The sequence below is a fragment of the Sceloporus occidentalis genome, unplaced genomic scaffold, assembly GCF_023333645.1.
Source record: "Sceloporus occidentalis isolate IW3139 unplaced genomic scaffold, rSceOcc1.0.p SCAF_51, whole genome shotgun sequence".
NCBI classification, from domain to species: Eukaryota; Metazoa; Chordata; class Lepidosauria; order Squamata; family Phrynosomatidae; genus Sceloporus; species Sceloporus occidentalis.
This window is the reverse complement of record NW_028317031.1, coordinates 7,020,679-7,040,462: the sequence shown is the minus strand read 5'-3', so window position 1 is coordinate 7,040,462 and position 19,784 is coordinate 7,020,679. Positions and strand designations below refer to the sequence as shown.

The following is a 19,784-nucleotide window of genomic DNA, read 5'->3' as shown; positions in this document are numbered from 1 at the left end:
AAGCTCAAAGTGTACGTAATATGTAGCCGCAATCAAGTGAGAGGTGTATTGTAAATGTATCGGTGGATAGAGCGCAGTACTGTATTCTATCATAGAAAATCTCAGAGCTGAGGATAATGGAAAAATGATACTAAATGCCCCCAAATTAAATATCTCACACCTCCTTCTGACCTCTTTCTCACGTCTTTGTAACCGGCCCAAAGTCTTTACATGGTGCTATACTGCTGGGGTATAAATCGGTTCACTGCTGAGTATTTTCAAAGGTGTAAGTGTTCATGGATTATGATCATCAAATAAGTAATTACTGTTTTTCGTTTCAAATACTTAGCGGTCTCTCTCTAATAAATCTACACATCAGAAAGTGTAAAGGTTTTATTTATTTTTTTCTTCAAAGAACAGGAGTCTGACTCACTGATACTTGTAACAAACTGATCATTCTTGCGAATTATAATAAGATTCAATAACTCTGTTCCCTTGTTTATTACATCATAAACAATGTTTTCATGTCTGACCTCATCTGCCGTTTTACACATTTAAGAAGTGTATTTAAGATGTCACATTTACAAAGGATGGCAGTTATTGTCTGTGATCTCGCTTTGAAGTACTTCAGAGCGGAAATGTGCTTTTAGTTGGTAGAAGAATATTGATTTCCTCTTTTATGATTCTATATCGAGAACAATAAGCCAGGCTTGTCGTGTTTTTTGCTTTGCCAGAAAAACCGGCTTTGGCAATGTATTCTACAAATAATTTATATAAACAATATCTAAATTGTATAGATTGTTTGGGAGTATTTATATATGTATTGTTAGCAATTATTGGTTATGCATGTTATGACTGAGTACCATAAGTTGATTCAGACCATGGGGGGTTATGTTGAAAAATTGATACTTGTGCAATATTGCCAGTGAGGTCTTATCACCATAGTTACCAATGGAATAGTGCAATCAACTGGAACGCCGTGGGTCATCTGCTTCAGTTTACTATCCATTATGATGGATCCACCTCCAGTGAGCTCCTGCTATAGGAAGAATCCATTGAATTTTACACTATACAGGGCCAGCTCATCCATTTTTGCTAAAAGAAACTTGCTAGCCATTCAAAGTGAGTAGTGAAGCGAGGGGAGTACAAACACAGCTCTCCATTTAATGGGTAAACCCTCACTAGAAGAACACGTGTTTCCTGCATTACAATATGATACGGATTCAAGGTCCACCTCTGATGCCACCTTCTGCTATATTGCAAACATTCCGAGGATCAGTGGGCTTTTAAAAGTCTTTCAGTCCAGTATGTCTGCCCTAAAATCTATTTCTTTTAAGGCTACTATATTATACATTATATATATAAATATATATATATATATATATATATATATATATATACATACATATAATTTTAGCGGTGATCTGGAGGTTCATTCAGGCGTAACATTCTATTTAACAGCCGGCCCCATTGCTGCAGAGATTGTGCTCTAATTCAGGATGGATTTGGGAGAGACGGCAAACTGACAGCTGGGTTATGAAATTGGGACTGGTCTGTGCAGGACAAGTTGAATCTAGCTTGTGATCTTCTTCATAATCCGGTGCTACTGCCGTTAATTACTCGGCCTGGATTGTGGTTGCGTCAGCACTCCCCCACAAAGCAAGCTTTTCTAGTGCCACCGGATACGTGACAGCCCATTGTGCCATGGAAGCAAGAGATACACATTGTGCATGCACAAACAAAGAGCAGACGCATAAACATACAGCTATATATAAACAACCTCACATGCGTCCTCTCGGTGCTCGCACTTTGATTAATAGTCCCTTTATGTCCAGTTTTAGAAGAGAGTCTGGGAATGGGAATACATTGAAGGTTTTAGATAACGCAAGATATGTCTTCAGAATATAGGTCAAGTTGGTGTCAACGGATTTGGCCCCTAGAAATAGAGACACGTAACGCTGCAGACCAGTCCAGAATAATGTGGGATTCCTACACTCACCTTAACTACCTGAGAGCTTAGCACAAACATCGTATCATCAATGGAATGGTTAGAGGTTAGCGGAAGGGGTGTACCATTCATGGAATAATGTAAATCTAGAGCATGGACCATACCATTAGTAAGCTGATAACGGGTGATCAGTGAATTCAGCTATCGCTATAGTGCTACATTTTGTTACAAATGACTAACTAGCTGAATAATGTATACATTCAGAGCAATAAGAGTGCCTTGTGTGCTCCATCACTCAACAGCATATGCCGCTAGTTGGTACTGTTGAGAAAGCTGGAGATTGGGCTTTTATATGTTTGTATCTATATATATATATATATCTATATATATATATATATATATATATATATGTATATATATCTATATCTATATATATATATATATACACATAAATATATATATATATAAATATTTATGTATGTATAAAACTTCCTTGCATTACATCTAAGCTTCCGCCCCTCTAGTTTCAGATTATGTCTTCTTGCTCTAATATTTTTAGAACCACCTTTCTTCCTATTGCTAAAGCGACTGCCCAGATCATTCATACTACAATAAATATCAGTTTTCCTGCGATGTACCTGATTTTCACCCAATTCCATATGAGAAAGAGACGATGTGTTTTCTATCTGCCTCCACACAGCCCAACCTGAGCTTCTGCGTATTAATGTCACACTTCAGCTGTAAATTGTGATTATGAGCCCAGCTCTTTTAGTTAATCTGCCCCTACTGTGCCGATGCCTTGAGGTTTGCCCTGCAGGGTCCCCGCTAATAGGTGACTAGTATGACATAAAGCGTGCAGCGTAAGATGATTATTATTGCAAATAACGCACTTTTACAAGAGTGCTGGTATTTACCGTGTGATTTAAGGCAGGAAGTGACAATTTTAGAAGATCTGTGCAATGTGTTTATGAGGCTTTCTTTGCAGCAAATAAAAAGCCTATAATTGAGACACTGGAGTTAGGTGGAGCAGCCGGGGGAACACTGTCCTCAAATGCGCCACTCCCTTATAATTTAGATGTAATATCTCAGTGGGATTCCGCATGCACCATACCCGACCGGTTTTACCCAAAATGCGGAAATTAAGATTGTAGCAAAATTTAGCTTTCCTGTTGAAAGTGATGAGTTAAAAATCAGGAGCTTCCGAAACAGGGAAAGGGGTTATAAAGGGGCTGAATGTCTTAGCAGTTGGAGTAGAAGGGGACATGGTGGCTTCAGAGCCTAGTTCCACAAAACACAGGGGCCGAATAAGGCTTCAGGCAGACTAGATGGGCCGGATGGATCTTATCTGCCATCAAATTCTATTTTCTATTCTTTGTGCAGGGGTAACCATTGTAGAACATCGCTGTCTTCTCATGAGTACCATCACACTCAACGTCACGCTTAACGCAGCAAATGTATTTATTCATTTATTTATTTATTTTGGTCTTTTTGCCAAAAAAATAAAAAAATTGTATTCTTAAATAATGTTAAACTATGCCATAGTGCATTATTTGAATTTGTATTATTATTAATAATAATAATAATATATATTTTTTTTTATTCCTTTTCCATAACTTGCAGATAATCGTTATCCTTAATCATGTTGTATAAGGAACAGATGCACAAAAATTTGCGGGATTTAGCAAACATTTAAATACACGGTCTGCATTTTATTAACCATTTGTTTGCCTAACCCTTCATGCACACCCCTCTGCTATCCAAGGGGTTAAATGATAATTAAGTTTAATTGTACGTACCGAAGATTGATGATTTTTTTTTTGGTTCCACCTACCTATGATTTCAGGATCCGGATGTCCATTTAAAGTAAAAACACACATCAATATGCATCAGGTGGAAAAACAGCCTTCTTAAATGGACTAATTACCCTGACTCATAGGATTAGTTTGTTTTTTATGAATGTTTGTTATTGCATTTTTTTTTACATTTTTTTTATTTTACTCTTCATGTCACTCCCTTCCCTTAGAGGAAAAAGCTGCAGGACTTGCCAAGCTAGCAATAAATAAAGCCGACAGATAGAGAGGAACATCTTTTTGGCAGAAGCTAAATTCCTCTCAAGAAAGATCCATTGTGTATCTGTCCGTAGCGATAACTTCAATCACAAGCGGTTATTCGATGTGGCTGCAAATATGCAGGAAAACGCGTTGGGAACATGCTGCGGAAACAAAAATTACATCTCAAATGCCATTTTCAAAAGCTCTTTTTGTAATAATTTTTCAGACATAAATTAATCGGAAAAAAAATGTTAAAAATATATATTTTTAAACCCATATATAACCATTGCCTCTTATATAACATCTCAATTTATTTTACATAGAAACATCTAGTTTTGGCAAAACCTGAAACCTTATCTGTCTTATGTTCAGGACAGCTGTATATCGATCCAATGCATGTTTATATCCCCTCGCTGTATTAGCCTCTACCACTTCTGCTGGAAGGTTGTTCCACATCCTACTACCCTGTTAGTGAAGATGTTTGCTTTTTTTTTTTTTTTTTGCTCACAATAAAGTTGAATAGTAAATATAATCCTCATACTGTATTTTATATACATATTTATGCCCGTGCCAATATTTCTTGAGATTTAACATATAATGAAGGCTAAATAAAACAGAGTGGGAAAGTATATAGTATGAATGTATAGAATATGCTTTGGTTACAATTTTGCAAAATGTTATTTGTAGTATCCCAAAGTATTATCCAAAAATTAACATTACTGTAAAAAAATAATTGTTTAGATCCATAGAATGATCACAAAGAAAGGTGTCCGACAAGGTTAAAAAAAAAAAATAACTAGATGCCATGGACATCCAAAAAAATTTGGGGAAGGATAGACGTTATCAGAAATTGACCACCACAGACTGGTTTTTATTATGTTATTTATTGTATATGTGTATTTATCTATATGTTAAAATTATGTATCTAAAAATAAAACAATGCTTAGATTTATTAATTTGATGTGGGTAGAATCATACGAACACAGAAGAAAGATTCAGACTTTAATCAGTCGTCGGTCTCATCTTAGATTCAGGAGCCATTTGCCTATCCTATGTATGTTTAATTTTCCTCGATGTATTAGCCTCTACCACTTCTGCTGGGAAGCTGTTCCACTTGTCTACCACCCTCTCAGTAAAGTAAAGTAAAATACATTAAAACAATGAGTTTTGGGAACATCTAGTAAATCAAACCGTGGTTCAGTCTAGGTGATATCCTAGCAGTAAAGGTACCATTCAATATAGTCTTGTTTTCATGATTTCCTTGGTTGCTACGGTGATAAGACCACTTTTATTACACGTTAGTGAGAACATCAGCCACTCATTCACGAGAAATGTGTATTCCGTTGTGTGACGTTTTTGTTTGTCCTGTATTTGGGATTTTTATATTGTTTGGCTAACATACTGGGGACCTTTTTCAACATAAGACATACATATACTCTATCTTTTGAACATTCAGTCTGCTATTAGAACATAGGGGTTCATTTGTTACACCGATTTGTATTGAAATATTTTGTTACATTTTTCTATGCAATCAGTTGCAAATGATACACATTTAAAAAGTAAAAGCCTCTATTCTCATTTAGGCAAACAATTTTAACCCTCGCATAGGTGGCATATTAATAAAATAAAAAAAGTATAATTCCCCCCTCCTGACATTTTAGCACATAGAAGCTTGAAAAAAATAGGGGGTCACTTTTTGGTTTCAAGCTCTTGCAGACTGGGGAAGTTGTGGATTCTTATGTGTACATTAAGTGTCAAGAGTTTAAGTCATTGGTTACTAACCATCTACTACAGTAATATTTGTAATCAAACTAAGTGAATTGCACCCAGAAGGTGCCATATGAACCCCTAGCACTCAAAATGTTACAAGATGATCAGGATTTGTAATGACAACCACAAGAAGTTTCACAAATAATATTTTATTTACAAATATTTACATTTTGTTGAACATGGCATTTGCAAAAGTACCTAGCATAATGTCCCTTCCAAAGGGAAAAAAAAAAATTAAAAAAAATAGTATAATCCTGGCAGATAAAAGAATACAAATTTGTGTATAAAATAAAAAAAACTTGCAAAATGGCCACTTTAAATGCTTTACATTGCAGTGCACGAAATATCCACTAGGCGTCGCCATTTCTCAGCAAGAAAGTGTGACATGCACTGAATGGACAGTAAATTGCACTTATTATAAGAGCACTGGGGAAATAAAACAAAAAAAATGTAAGCACTTTAGAGTGTATTAAAAAGCTGTAGCCTTCCAGATTATCCAGCAACTTCAATTCACCTTACAAAAATGCAAGAAGCTAAAATTTACAGATGTTGTACAAATGCAGAGAATACAAATTCCCTGGGTATATGTAGCATAGCTCTTTTTAAATAACATTTGTTTTTGTGGCAGATAAACCTGACTTGTCAAGTGTTATTTTTCTTAAATACTAAAAATTTACAGACTCTATTTACAGATTTCCCATAAGAAAAAAAATATTAACATCTCTATAAATAGTCTCTAGTTTTTTTTCCAATATATTAGTGTGTGTAGATATGTACAGTTGTCCTTCATGTCTCTTGTTGCCATTTCTTTTACATGTGTCTCTTCATGTGAAGGGCCAGATGATCAGACCTGGAGAACGCCCGCTCACACAGGTGGCACTGGAAAGGCCTATGGCCAGTGTGTTTGCGAAAGTGACGAGTGAGTTCATCAGACCTTGCGAATTTCCATCCACAGCCTTCCCAGTTACAGTGGTATGGCTTTTCACCTGGAGGGAATAGAAAAATATATAAATTATATGCATTAACACAAAACAAAAACTATTCTAATAGGGTAACTAATAGGTGTATTCAGTTTGTAACATGTATTACCACCAATTCATAATCATATCAACAGGTTAAGTTGCATATAAACTTTTCTCTTATACATAACTAATTAGTCTTTTACGGTGGATCAGATATTGCACCTGTGAACCAGGCATGGACAGCCAAATAGCGTTTTCATCTAACTCAATTTAGTAGTTTTTTTTTTTTTTAATCTACTTTTACTCAACCCATGAGGCACTAAATTAATCCTCGGGGTTCCATTCCTAACCTTTCGATCCCATTTAATGTACTGAACACTAGAGATTGTCTTACCTGTATGGGTGCGCATGTGAGCTTTGAGGTGTGAGCTTTTTGTGTAGGTCTTGCCACATCCAGGGTACTCGCAGTTGTGAGTGGCTGTTCTCTTCCTGGCCCAAGACCTACGACCCCTTTTTGGTTTGCAGTCTTCTGACGGATTCATGGGAGGGTAGTACTCTAACAAAGGGGAAGAGGGTGGTGTGACAATCATCCCATGCATTGCTTGGTGAACCTTCATGGGGTCTCTGTACACCCCAAACTGTCCATGAAACTGTGCATGGGGCTGGTTGGGAAAGTGAGGTGGGTATGGGGATGCAATCTGGTAGTGTTGGCCCATAGGCATGATTGAGAGGCAGTGCATGTCAGTCATCATATGGCAGTCATTGAGTGGCATGTCCTCAGTGGGTGCTGGAGGGCTCAACCTATGCTGAGGGAAGGCATGTCCTTGCATTTGCACATGCACCATACCCATCTTCTGGTCCAACACGGGAGTCATGCAGTTTGGAGAAGTGGGAGATGGTGTGCTTAGCATGCAGGACTGCTCAGGGTGCTCCTTCTTGATCTTGTGTCCTAGGTGTTGCAGGTGATCCACTGAAAGGTGAACTGGGGCATCCATGCTAGATACTCTAAGCTCAGTGTACTTTCTGTTGTGCATGGCAGTTTTAAGTCCATATTCAGGAGACATATCCAGACAAGGAACATCAGGTGTGAGCAGCTCTGCCACATAGCTGTGGTGGGGGCTTCCAGCAAAGTTCCCCCCTCCGTATTTATGGTTGGCAGTGTAGGATCCATCGCTGTCGTAAGTGGTACTACAACTCTCAGGAGTCTCAGGCAGAGGATAAGCGGTGCCCTGGGTTGAAGCACCCCCATTCTGAGAGCTGGTGGTATGAGCCAAAATAAAGTCCAAGTCCACAAATTTACCCAGATCATCATCCTCCTTCTTGATACAAGCCTCAGTCATGGGATATCCCATATCAGGCAGAGGTCTCAGGTCCTCCATAGTCATCTCCTGCAGAACCACCAAGAGAAAAGAAAATTAGTTATTAGATCAGAGGACTCCTGAAATCCCCAAACAGACAAGCATCTGAGCAGAGGCACCAAGTGATCCCTTCCAAAGCTGTCTAATTGCAACCAAACAACTCACTGGGAGAATATGCCTTATGGAGGAACCAGTTAAACTAGTTACTCTCCTTCAGACCAATAGTCATGGATTGAAGCATATAATAAACAGAATGTCTGCTGTTCAAATAGCTCTAAATCCTCTCTGGGACTTTGTTTTTCTTACTTTACTTCTATAACTTTTCTACAGTACGAGTACTACTTGGGAATCAGTCAAAACAAAATGGAACCACAACTGACTCAATTCAGGATAAATCTACAAATAAATAAAAAAAAAAAAAAAGAAATAAAATTAAAGTTCCAAATTTCAGCAAAATAAGCTTTTTAGGTTTTTTTTTTCTTCCCCCAAATCTTGAGTTGGAAATATACGAAACTTACCGAAACCATCCCAAGCTGCTTGTCTTCCAGTGACTGTAGATTTTCAAAAGCCACACTCATCCTGGCACAGAAGCCACCAGGCTTGCAGGAGATCAGAGAGTTAAAGCCAAGCAGATGAGAACTCAACAAACTTTCTCAGACAACTAATCTGAAAGTCGGCTTCTGGCAGCCTTGTTAAGGTCCCTGCCTTGATTTGATTGGCTGAAAGTTACCTCGTGTTGATTGGCTGTTGATTTGTACACACAGTGAGCAGTATTTTATTGAAGCCACGCCCACAGCCCCAGGCTTACATGTCAAGCTGGTTGCTGTTAGCACACACATGTAATGTTTTACATGTAAAGCTAGTGCCTACCTGGGTAAACAGGGGATAGCTACTTAATACACGTTGTCGTGACCTTGTGTGTATATCCATGAATGAAAAAATTAAAAAAAGATGTGTTTTCTGTTACAGCAAATAAGAAAAGCAGTAATTTAAATTAAAAGCTCCTATGGGTATTTTTTTTTAAATAAATTCATTAAAAATTCGATAGCTATTATTTTTTCCCCGAATTTTAGAGAGTATATGTGCATAAAATAAAATTCCTTAAACCAAATGCGGATAGTTTTTTATAACTCTGGCAATATTTTGATAAAATTGTTTCATTTTGTTTTAATGGTGATCTCATCAAAGAGTGCATTATAGATCTGTATGGATTAAGAAAAATAATTAAAAGTATTTTTTTAAAAAATGCAATTTAAAAAAAATAATAATTCCAAAACAAACAATTAGACTGGATTTGTCACAGCTACAATCCGGCGTTAGCGCTCCCTGGTCTGGATAGAGGGGGTGGAGAGCAATTTCTCAGTGTGGGAGGAATGTATTATGTCTATATGTTTATGTATTAATTTATGTCTTTTCCAAACCAGATCACCCAAAAGTAGTAATCAGGTATGGGCGTTAACCCTTTCCCAGCATTACCTATGTTAATGTAATGCGTTTGACATACACGTTGGCGACCACAATAAAAATCTAGGGGTGCAGGAAGGAATCCTTACATTACTATCTCGATGTACGGGCGATCAGGAATTAACCATCCATATGCCGGAGAAATGTTTGCGAAGCTAAAAGTTGCGCTTAAAAACTCTATTTGTTGAATCACGAATTTCGTTAAATTAAGTGTATATTACTAATGCACTAGTTATGGGTTATGGGATACTGGTGGATATATGGGTTTAGGGGGTCTTTTAGTAATCGGATAAACATTTTTTTGGCTTTTAACGTATAGGATTGGTTATTATTGTCAATGTACACAGTCATGCTGCTCTACGGTTTGTGTAGGCGATATTTATGCTGCATGGGTATATGCATGGAGCGAAAACATTATAACAACCGACATTTGTTGCATTTTTCATGAACATTCGCAAACAACCATTTCATCTTTATTTAATAAAAGGAGTTCGATTTTTGGACCTGAAAACGCTGACTCTTGCAACTCCTCCTGGCACACAAGGTGTTAATAGCTCCCTCCAGGCTGTTCTGAATTCAATATATAATTTCTGGGGCTTTCCTACCACAACAAAATCCCCCATACAAATGTTAACAAGCTCATCAAGATTATCAGTTAAACAAACGACAACAACAAAAAAAATTGGTTCTATTTTCGAATTAACCCCTTCCCTGCCGTCGCGGAGGAACAAGGCGCTGCACACAAATCGTATGGAATGGATTAACCTTTTCGGTGCTAGAGGAGTTCGTTGTACAAACATCTGGCTGTCATAAGGTTATTTGTAACCTTTAAAAAGCAAAAAAAAAAAAAAAAAAAAGTTCCATACAAACCCCTGGGGTCAAAATTAATTTGGCTCCGTGACAACTGATACTGAGAATGCCATTTCATTTTGACCGTTCAACTTGTGAAGGGAAGATAAGCCTTATCCTGTCTGCTCCTTACTCAACTACTTCTAAGAAGAGCTGTCTCACATATTTTTTTTTTTATTATTATCTCTCCACCAAATAAAACAAAAATATCCCTCCATAACTTCTCTGCTATAACCTACAGTATGTCCTGCCATAGATTCTCTGTGTATATAGGTTTATTCACTCCTGTGATCAGCTCTGTAAAGGGTTAATCGGTTGTAAGTATCAGTTTGGGAAGTGGAAAGTTTCTGTGGATACTGTGAATATTGTATCCTATACTTTCCATCCCAGATTAATGGGTATGTACAGTGCATCTGTGGTGTGATCCGAAAATATTGTCCCCATAATTTTGTTTTGACTGCTTATCTTGTATTCTTGGTCTGTAACCCCCCTGTCATTGCAATGGAAAATATAAATCAGGTGGCAAACTGTATAAGTTATGTTTTTTTTTTTCTCTGCAAATAGCACTTATTTTCCACTAATTACATTATTGCTGGAAAGTTTACGTTTCAATGATGGTCGAATTTAGAAGGATAAATATTTTTGCAATGATTCTGTATTCCAAGAGGATTTTGAGGTTCCAGGTTTACTTTATGTTGTTGTTGTTATTATTATTTTCAAAAGGGGTGAATAGCAGCCTGGAAAAGGGTTAAAGTACCTGGCTAGGAGTGTAGACTGGAAAGGGTTAAACAGATGGTCAATGCACCTTGATAGAAGTGTAGATTGGAAAAGGTTAAACGGGGAGTCAAGGTACTTGGCTAGGAGTGTAGATCGGAAAGAGTTAAACAGAGTTTATGTACCTGTCTGGGAGTGTAGACTAGAAAGGGTTAAACAGTGAGTCAAGGTACCTGGATAGGAGTGCAGACTGGAAAGGGTTAAACATGGAGTCTATGTACCTAGGTAGGAGTGTAGGCTGGGAAGGGTTAAACAGGTGAGTCAAAGGACCTGGCTAGGACTGTTGCCCACAGCAGGGCATGCAACTGGTTACCTCGTGATATCTGTCGATTTATAAACCAAAATCAATATTCGGGAATTAATCTGATCAGCACATAAATTATATTTTCCAGAGGGTTTACAATTACACTTTTCTTATTTGGGTTTCTGCAATTAATTGTTGCATTAATTGTTGCATTTTTTTATATGACCTTTTTTTTAGGTTTTCTCAGAAAAAGAAATGCCCCCAAGTCACTAACAAATCTGAAGGCAGTTAACCCACTGCGTGCCAGAAGTGCAAAAGAAAAGTATTTCGTTTTTTTTTTAAATGCAGAACCTAGAAGTAATTGAACCATAGACTGTTTTCCCCCTCCATCCAAGAAACCACAATTATTGTTTATTTCAATGGTTAACCCCCCCCCCACCGCCACATTCTTAGAGGGTGTGAAGTGTGTTAACCTTTTTGATGCTTTTATACCATAGTTTAATATGCACAAAATCAATAAATACACAAATAAAAAGAAAACAACCCAATAAGCATTAACAAAAAAACAAACAAACAAACAAAAAAAATCACACGTTTGGACAGGTCTTTGTGGCCTGGGTCACTAAATTACCCTCTATCCAGGAGCATTTACTGGGCATCAGACAGCAATCACTCTGACAGCCAAACAGTAGGGTCCAGGGGCCCAGATTAATGAGGTGTGTAGGCTTAGTAAAAGTTAATCAGTAACAAGTATCTTTTGTCATCATGATTGTTATCCAGAGGTAAATATATAAGGTTTGTTTACTGACTTAATTGGGATTATCTCTGATATATACACTGCCTGAGAGGGCAGTCATTGGTCTCATTATTGAGCCTTCTGTGATCTGGCTTCTAAAAGTTTCTTTTGCATTAAAGTTTCCAGTAGTCTGTTACAATCATAAAAAAGACAAAAATACATAAATACAAATCAAACATTTTCTAGATTGTAAGCTCCTTTGAGCAGGGCCCACCTTACCTTTTGTTTCTGTAAATCCAATTGGAAATATATGATGCACTGTTATGCCCTGCTTACCCATTGTACAGCTTTGCGGAATATGGTGGCGCTATATACCGGTAAATCAATGGGGGGGGGGGGTGATAGAGACATTTAAATATTTAAAGGGATTTAACAAAGAAGGGAAGTTTATTTCAGAGGAGGAGAAATGTAAGAACAAGAGGCCATGATCTAAAACTTCAGGGTCAGAGGCTTAGATGAAATGCAAGGAACTTTTACTTTACTGAGAGGGTGATAGATAAATGGAAAAGCCACCCAAAAGAAGTGGTAGAGGTTAACAAAGAACGTGAATTTAAACATGCATGGAATAGGCATAAAGTTATCCTGAATCTTAGATGAGACCAACGACTGATTAAGGTCTGGGATGGACTAATAAAGTTTGATCTGCCGTCAGATTCTATAATAATAATTAATAATAATAATAATAAATATGGTGGTGGATTGGCTGATTTCATTCCATAATAACTTTAAGAGGATAAATAATGAACAAACAAATGTTGCAATTAACAGGGAGGGGGGATGCTGATGAAACCATAAAGCCAACAAGGATTTACAGAAACTTCCTGCTGTCTGCGCAGGACGACACCTGGGCACAGGTGACAACGTCTAACACACAACAATGTGGAAGTTGGCACCTTGTGTACAGAGATCAGCCAGGAATATGCTGCCTATTGTTTACATGGCACCAAAGGGTGATTAGTAAATGAAAGAAAGGCCGTTTAATGAAATGACATCCTAATTAATTGACTTAACTGTTGGGAACCAGGTCGCTATAGAATTGTCTTGTTTTGACATTTATAGACTACAATCTATCTATCATCTATCTATCTATCTATCTATCTATCTATCTATCTATCTATCTATCTATCTATCTATTATCTATCATCTATCTATCTATCTATCTATCTATCTATCCGTCTATCTATTATCTATCTATCTATCTATCTATCTATCATCTATCTATCTATCTATCTATCTATCTATCTATCCCTCTATCTATCCATCTATCTATCTATCTATCTATCTATCTATCTATCTATCTATCATCTATCTATCTATCTATCTATCTATCTATCTATCTATCTATCTATCTATCTATCCATCCCTCTATCTATCCCTCTATCTATCCATCTATCTATCTATCTATCTATCTATCTATCTATCTATCTATCTATCTATCTATCTATCTATCTATCTATCATTATGTCCCAAACAAGGTTTTAGGCATCTGTGGTCTGCTTGTCTCCTCAATGTCTTTTGCAATTTGTTATGTATCCCTCAGACCCCCTGCCGGGTACGGTTAAGAGATGTTTATTTCATCAATGTATTGTATTCAGGGCCGGCCCGACAATGGAGCCAAGTGGGGCAACCGCTCCAGGCGGCACTTTTGAAGGGGCGGCACTTTGCCGCCCCAAGCCCTTTTTTTAAAAAAAAAAAGCGAGTGGTTTTCGCTTACCAAGCTGTCAGTACCCGCTCGGCGCCCCTCTCTCTCTCCTCTGCGGCGAGTCTTCCTGTTCGGTCTCGGTGCCGGCTTGTAATGCTGAGTGCCGGAAGATTTCCTCAAACAGGGAGACTCGCCGCAGGACTGCTGAAAGGTAAGTACAAGGGGGGGGGAACGGAGGGAGAGGAAGGGTAGATAAGGGGGGGGGGCGGCATTTTAAAATTCGCCCCAGGCGGCATTTTGCCTTGGGCCGGCCCTGATTGTATTATATTTGAATACTTAATGAGTTTGGCACTAGCACTTTCTAGACGTTCTGTGAGCTCTTCCTATGCACATTATATCCCCCGTAACCCCGTAACCCATACATAATGCTATATAGAAAGCGGCAGAATTCAATGAATTAACCATTTTTAGTGATATTGTGTTGTTTAAAAGGATCCAGACAACACAATCATGCACCGGTAAGAATTAGATACTGGTTTTCATTACGGACCTTAGGGCACACGCCAGTGTCCCATGCAGCCCCACCAATGAAGAATAGTACACCACGTGGCAGGGCCAGGCGGGGGATGACAGGGCGACCCTGGCACTTTAAGGGCAGCGGCCACCTGATGACGTAAGTGTTTGATGACATTTTTTTGGGGGGGGCTGAGCATATCCAGCTCCGGGCTGGACGCTGCTTTTAGATAGTGGTTGACTGTGTTGAATACGATAGAAGTGTGGCGGTATATGAGGCAGCCTCGTGACTTCTGGATCCCATTTCTCATGGCTGAACTTCAACACGCCTGGGGGGGAAAAATAGAGCAATTGACAGAAATATTGAAAAGTCTTAATATTTTGCAAATTTATAAAACAATTTGCAACGTTTAAATCAAAATGTGGCACGTATTACATATACATTTTACTAAACCCAACTAAACGAACCACCGCTTCCTAAGTGGTGGCACCACGTCTGCTACATCTCAAGTCGTGGTATGGCACTCGTATATATTATTGTAAGCATGACCCCCCTCCCGCTATATTACCCAAAAGAAAATGGGTCTTAAGTCAAAGTTGATGACTTTTATTGGCCCAATGTAGGAAAAGATACAAAGTGGCATTAGGTTTCAGGACGTCGCAGGTCTCTTCTACAAATGGAATCAAGCTCCATTTTTTCTCATTTATCTCGTAATTTCTCCAATTTTGGTTCTTATTTCTGTGACGTCTTTTTTTTTTAATTTTCCGTGTCCTGGCATTCAGGTTGTGCCCCATCCCCCATCCCCCCGGGTCAACCATCGCTGAGAGTTGTAGTCCACAACAGCTGGAGTGCCCGAGAGCGCATATCCCGGCTGGCTTGTGGTTTTCAGGGACTGATTACCTTCCTATTCCAGGCAGTAAAATCCAGGGGAAGCCTCATTTCTCCGCTGTAAGTACATATGGTTTGTAGAAAGAGCAGATAAGGTATCTTATCAGGGCACCTAAGAAACTTGACTTTGGTGGAACCTGGAGCAAAGGTTTCAAACAGCAGAGGAAGGAAGATCCGAGGGTTTCCTAACAGAGTTTATATCCTTGTTGCAAGTAAACAGACTATTTTAAGGAACTGCGGCAGGGTTGCCTCTCGGCCACAGCGGAGGTTCCCGTCCGACGTGGTGTCTTTGTATGTAGACACCAAACCCCCCAAAAAATTGGAAATTAGAAGACAGGCAGCGTGTATAACTCATACACAGGCAGAAGTGTTGAATTTTGGGGCATTTACATTTTAAATGGCGGGCATGGCGTGGGGTAATAAAAATGGCTACTTTACTATTTACTTACTAAATCTGGCGATTTCTGCAAATGAAATTTTTACATCATTGAATAATTCTTTTGACTTGATTAGCGAAACTTGAGTTAAACACAAAGATATTTAAGGGCCTCTGTGAGTATTTTAGGATGACAAATATGTGGAAATGTAAGTAAAACACGCAATAAGCCGGAAACGTGAAATATTCATATTGGAGAATCCAATGTAGCAGCTGTCCTCCTTACCCCTCCGTCGGACCCTCTTTGAATTATGTGCTGAATTTGTTGAATTAGGTCCCAATCTGAGTCCTGCCAAAGGCTTGTGGGATCACAAACCATATCTGAGGTTTTTTTGCCTTTTTTTGGAATAAAAGGAGAAAGAATAGGTAGAATGATTGAACTTGATGGATTTCAATCTAAATGGCTCTGAGTTCCAATTAGAATCTGGTGTCCTTTTAATTTATAGTATAAGTGCAAGCATCTTGTTATCGACGGGGATCGCTCCATATGAGAATCCCGCAATGCTCTGTATTAACCCTACGGCCATTAAGTAGCCGTGTTTCTCGTCTGTGTTTAGACTGAACGGTGTTGAAGTATTTCTGTGTTATCTGGTAGCCTTTCACACTGTTATGGTCCGTGGAACTCTCTAGCTCTCTTTATATACCCCTGCTATATTTAACGTTGCCTACGCAAATCCAGATCCGGAGTGAACAAGCGGCCCAGCCAAACGGGAAAAGGAGATGGGGTAAATTTCCTGAACAAGACAAAAAAAAAAACAAAAAAAAACATAAAACAAACCTTTGGGCCCGTTGGCTTTTCTTCCTTTGAATCTCGCTAGCACAATCTTTTTTTTTTTTTTTCTCGTTTCCTCTAACTTTCACTGCTACAGGAAAACACAGATTAGCAGATGTAGTGAAATTGGCTGCTTTAATGCGCTGCGTCTCTTGGAGTCCAAACTGCTGGCCACTGTCCGAAACATTTATCGCTTTTGACACGCAATTAAACGTGGTCTTGGAGAAACATCACTGATTAGATGGTGGGTTTCGATTCTTTTGTTAGAATAAAAATAAAAAAAAGACGAACAGCCGCCATTGTCACGAACACCGCACAATGATTTTTGCTTGTTCAATGACCTGAGAATGGCGGTATAAGTGGAAGGAGTAGAAGGAGTAGATTGAAATTTACCAGGTCATCTGCATCAGGAGTTATACTGACCTTGATTCAAGGCATGAAGGGTTGGATAGAAAGGGCAGTTGAGATGGGGAATCCGTACTCTGGATCACAGCAGAGCAAATGAGAGGCATGCTATAGCCTGTAGGTCCTACTAACACGAGGCAGACATGGACTAAATGTATATGAATATATATGGCAGCTGTTATCTTTCAAAGAAAGTAAGTACAATATATATTCATGTATTGGAAGCAGCTCACAGACGATCATCTTTTTTTATTCCAGCTTTACAGACACGTCTTCCTGGTCCATGCAGAAGATGAGTTGGGGACATTTCCCCAGCTTTACATTCCATACACTGTTTTATAATAGACTTTTTAGGGAGCCCCCAAAATATCACCTATAGGATGCCCTCCTCCATAATATTATTACCTTTATGTGGGTCATTTGATGTTAAGTTGTCATGAGGTGGTAGCCTCATCCATGCCCCCTGTAGCCACTTGGATATTCAACACTATGAAAATGGAATAGCTTACTCAGTATGTATAAAGGAGACCAGAAGATGTTTAGTGTCCTCATAAATAGGACCTCCAGCCAAACAAGGGCTGATGCAAAGTCATTGTTTAAGAACTCCTTGGTTTATCGAGCGTTCCATTTCTTCCCCTTAAGATCTTAAAATACAACCAGTCCCAACAACCACCAATTTGGTAATCCTCAACAGTGACTTTCTGGAATCACCCCAAGACTGGTTCTACTGACCTGTTACTGCGACGGGGGAGCCAAAGAATTAAGTTCATTTGCTAAAACGTGTAGGTTTTGTTTTTGTCAATGAGCACAATTATTTTGGAGATAGTTGGTGTCTTCAGACAGGCGGAGATCCGTGGAAAAGACAGCAACGTTTACCCATTAATTAGTTCCCTGTTTTCATATAATTTCCTTGCTGCTCACTGTATCCTTGCCAAGGCATCTTCCACCAAAGCGGAGTAAACACTTAGAAAAGCAGCACTTGTCAGGTTTATATAGTATGGTAAACTGTACAGACCCACTTTAACCCCTTCATGACAAAGCCTGTACATGTACGGGCTCACAATGCATTGTTTTTAATGGGTTTAAGGACAACCCATTGTCCTTAAGGGGTTAATAATGTCCTTAATGTCCCATGGAAAAGATATTTGGGCATAAAATCCAGCTCTGTATACAGTAATGTCAGCATTGTCCAAAAAACCCTGGTTTTATCTCATTTGTTTAAATAATCTTGCTTCATCTGCAGACCTGAAGCTCAACAGTTTGGTGAATAAGACTGAGCCATTCTATCGTCTCCCACAGGCAGTGTGGTAAGGAGTCGTCAGGGTGTTTGTCTAGTAGATTATGTTCAGAAAACTCATACAAATGGCTAATATGCAGCTGTCTGAAAACATTCTATTATACAAAAACTGCAAGAAAATTGCACAATATGTGAAAAAAATATATTTTTAATCTGGTAATGGTAATAGAAATGCTGGGAGCTTTTCTGATACACACTGAGAATTCTGTGCAGGTGCTTTGTATGTCATATGTATAGAAGGTAGCGTGTTTGCTGTTACTTATTTGACATGTCGTATTGTTACTGCATATGTATAGTTGCTGTTACAACACACCTTTTGGCTTTTAACCATAGTTGTGTGTACACAATACTCATTTTTGGATAGATATGTTACCAACGGGATTTCAAGGAACATCATGGTGTTATTACGAGTTATTATATTTAAATAAGCCCTGGTACAGAGCACAGATTGTCCGGTGCCATTCTAATGAAACCCTAACTTATTTATACTGGTTTTTAACTCTTTAGGAGGAGTGACGACCGCCACCTATCGTTAGTGAAAATATTTGATCATTTTATTTTAATACATGGCGGAATTTTCTGTTTAGTGCTAATTTTAACAAAGCCATATCAGCCGATATTGTTTGTTTGGGTAGAAGGATATTTTCAGATCTGCTCGATCGACGGATAAGGCCTTATCTCAATGTACTGAGTGACTGCGTCTCGGCGGTGTCCTTTTGACAGCGTGTTGAATTTTAACGCTATCAGGCAACCAACGTCTGCCGCTGAACTCAGCAGAACGTCTTTAACCCCCGGATGGAGCTTCTGTCCTGGGTTGGAATGAAAGGAAGTCCATAGAATGTTTGGTTCTTCAGAGTTCCGCAAGATAGGAGCTCCGGCCATCGTAGGCACTTTAATGCATATGATAGCTGAGAGGTCCCTTTAAACTTACATGGTGTCCCTTATGTAGATACTTTAAAGGTGCTGTTCCACTTAGCCAAAATATTATTGACACTCTCTAGTTTATTAAAAACAAATAACCCTTGACTGATCCGTCATTTTATTCTCTTCTCCAAAGGTTTAATCGCATAAAAACCATCACAGAATGTTTCGAGGACCCTTTTTTTTTTAAAGTCTCTACTGTATTCGCTTACCAGTGTCTGCTTTTGTGTCACATGACAATTAAGTGATCCCGGCATAAGTTATGAATGAGGCAAAACTTGATGAAATGATTATTTCTGGGTATGGTTTTCAACTGTGCCAGCAATGATGCTTCTAATGCTGCATTCAGTTACAAAACAGTTGAATTCAGCAGAGTAGACGGTTTAGGATTTTAAAGGCAGAGATGTTTTATAGACTCGCGATTATTCACACATTCAGGGACTTTGGATCGATATAATCAGTAAAGGAGAATAGAAGAACCCTCTCCTCCCGGGATCATGATTTGGTTGAAATGGTTGGCATGTTAGTGCATTTCCTAAAGTCTGACAGCAGCGCCATGCCTCTCGTTGCTGCTCGGTTAACACCGTGTAACATGCAGTTTATATCTCTGTGTGCTTTGCTATTACAAACACAATAAATATCATTTTTGAGCGGAATCCTTCACTGTATAGTTTAAACAACAGGTGTGTCGGTGACTGAATGCCAAAATCAACA

The 19,784-nt window shown here is 38.6% G+C and overlaps 1 protein-coding gene across 1 annotated transcript; it reads right to left on the bottom strand.

Annotated features, from left to right (window-relative positions):
• Positions 1–6,558: 6,558 nt before the first annotated feature.
• LOC149288550 (uncharacterized) lies at positions 6,559–8,646 on the bottom strand. Its single transcript, XM_089491811.1, has 3 exons — positions 8,587–8,646; positions 7,105–8,098; positions 6,559–6,734 (listed from the first exon to the last, which is right to left on the bottom strand). Exons 1-3 carry the CDS (start codon positions 8,644–8,646, stop codon positions 6,559–6,561), a joined length of 1,230 nt encoding a protein of 409 aa, XP_089347937.1.
• Positions 8,647–19,784: the final 11,138 nt, after the last annotated feature.

Coding starts and splice junctions, on each gene's coding strand:
- LOC149288550 (XM_089491811.1), bottom strand. CDS start 8,646: ATGAGTGTGGCTTTTGAAAATCTACAGTCACTGGAAGACAAGCAGCTT. Junction 8,099..8,586: donor AGCAGCTTGGGATGGTTTCG/GTAAGTTTCGTA, acceptor GTGGTTCTGCAG/GAGATGACTATGGAGGACCT. Junction 6,735..7,104: donor TCACATGCGCACCCATACAG/GTAAGACAATCT, acceptor TATTCCCTCCAG/GTGAAAAGCCATACCACTGT.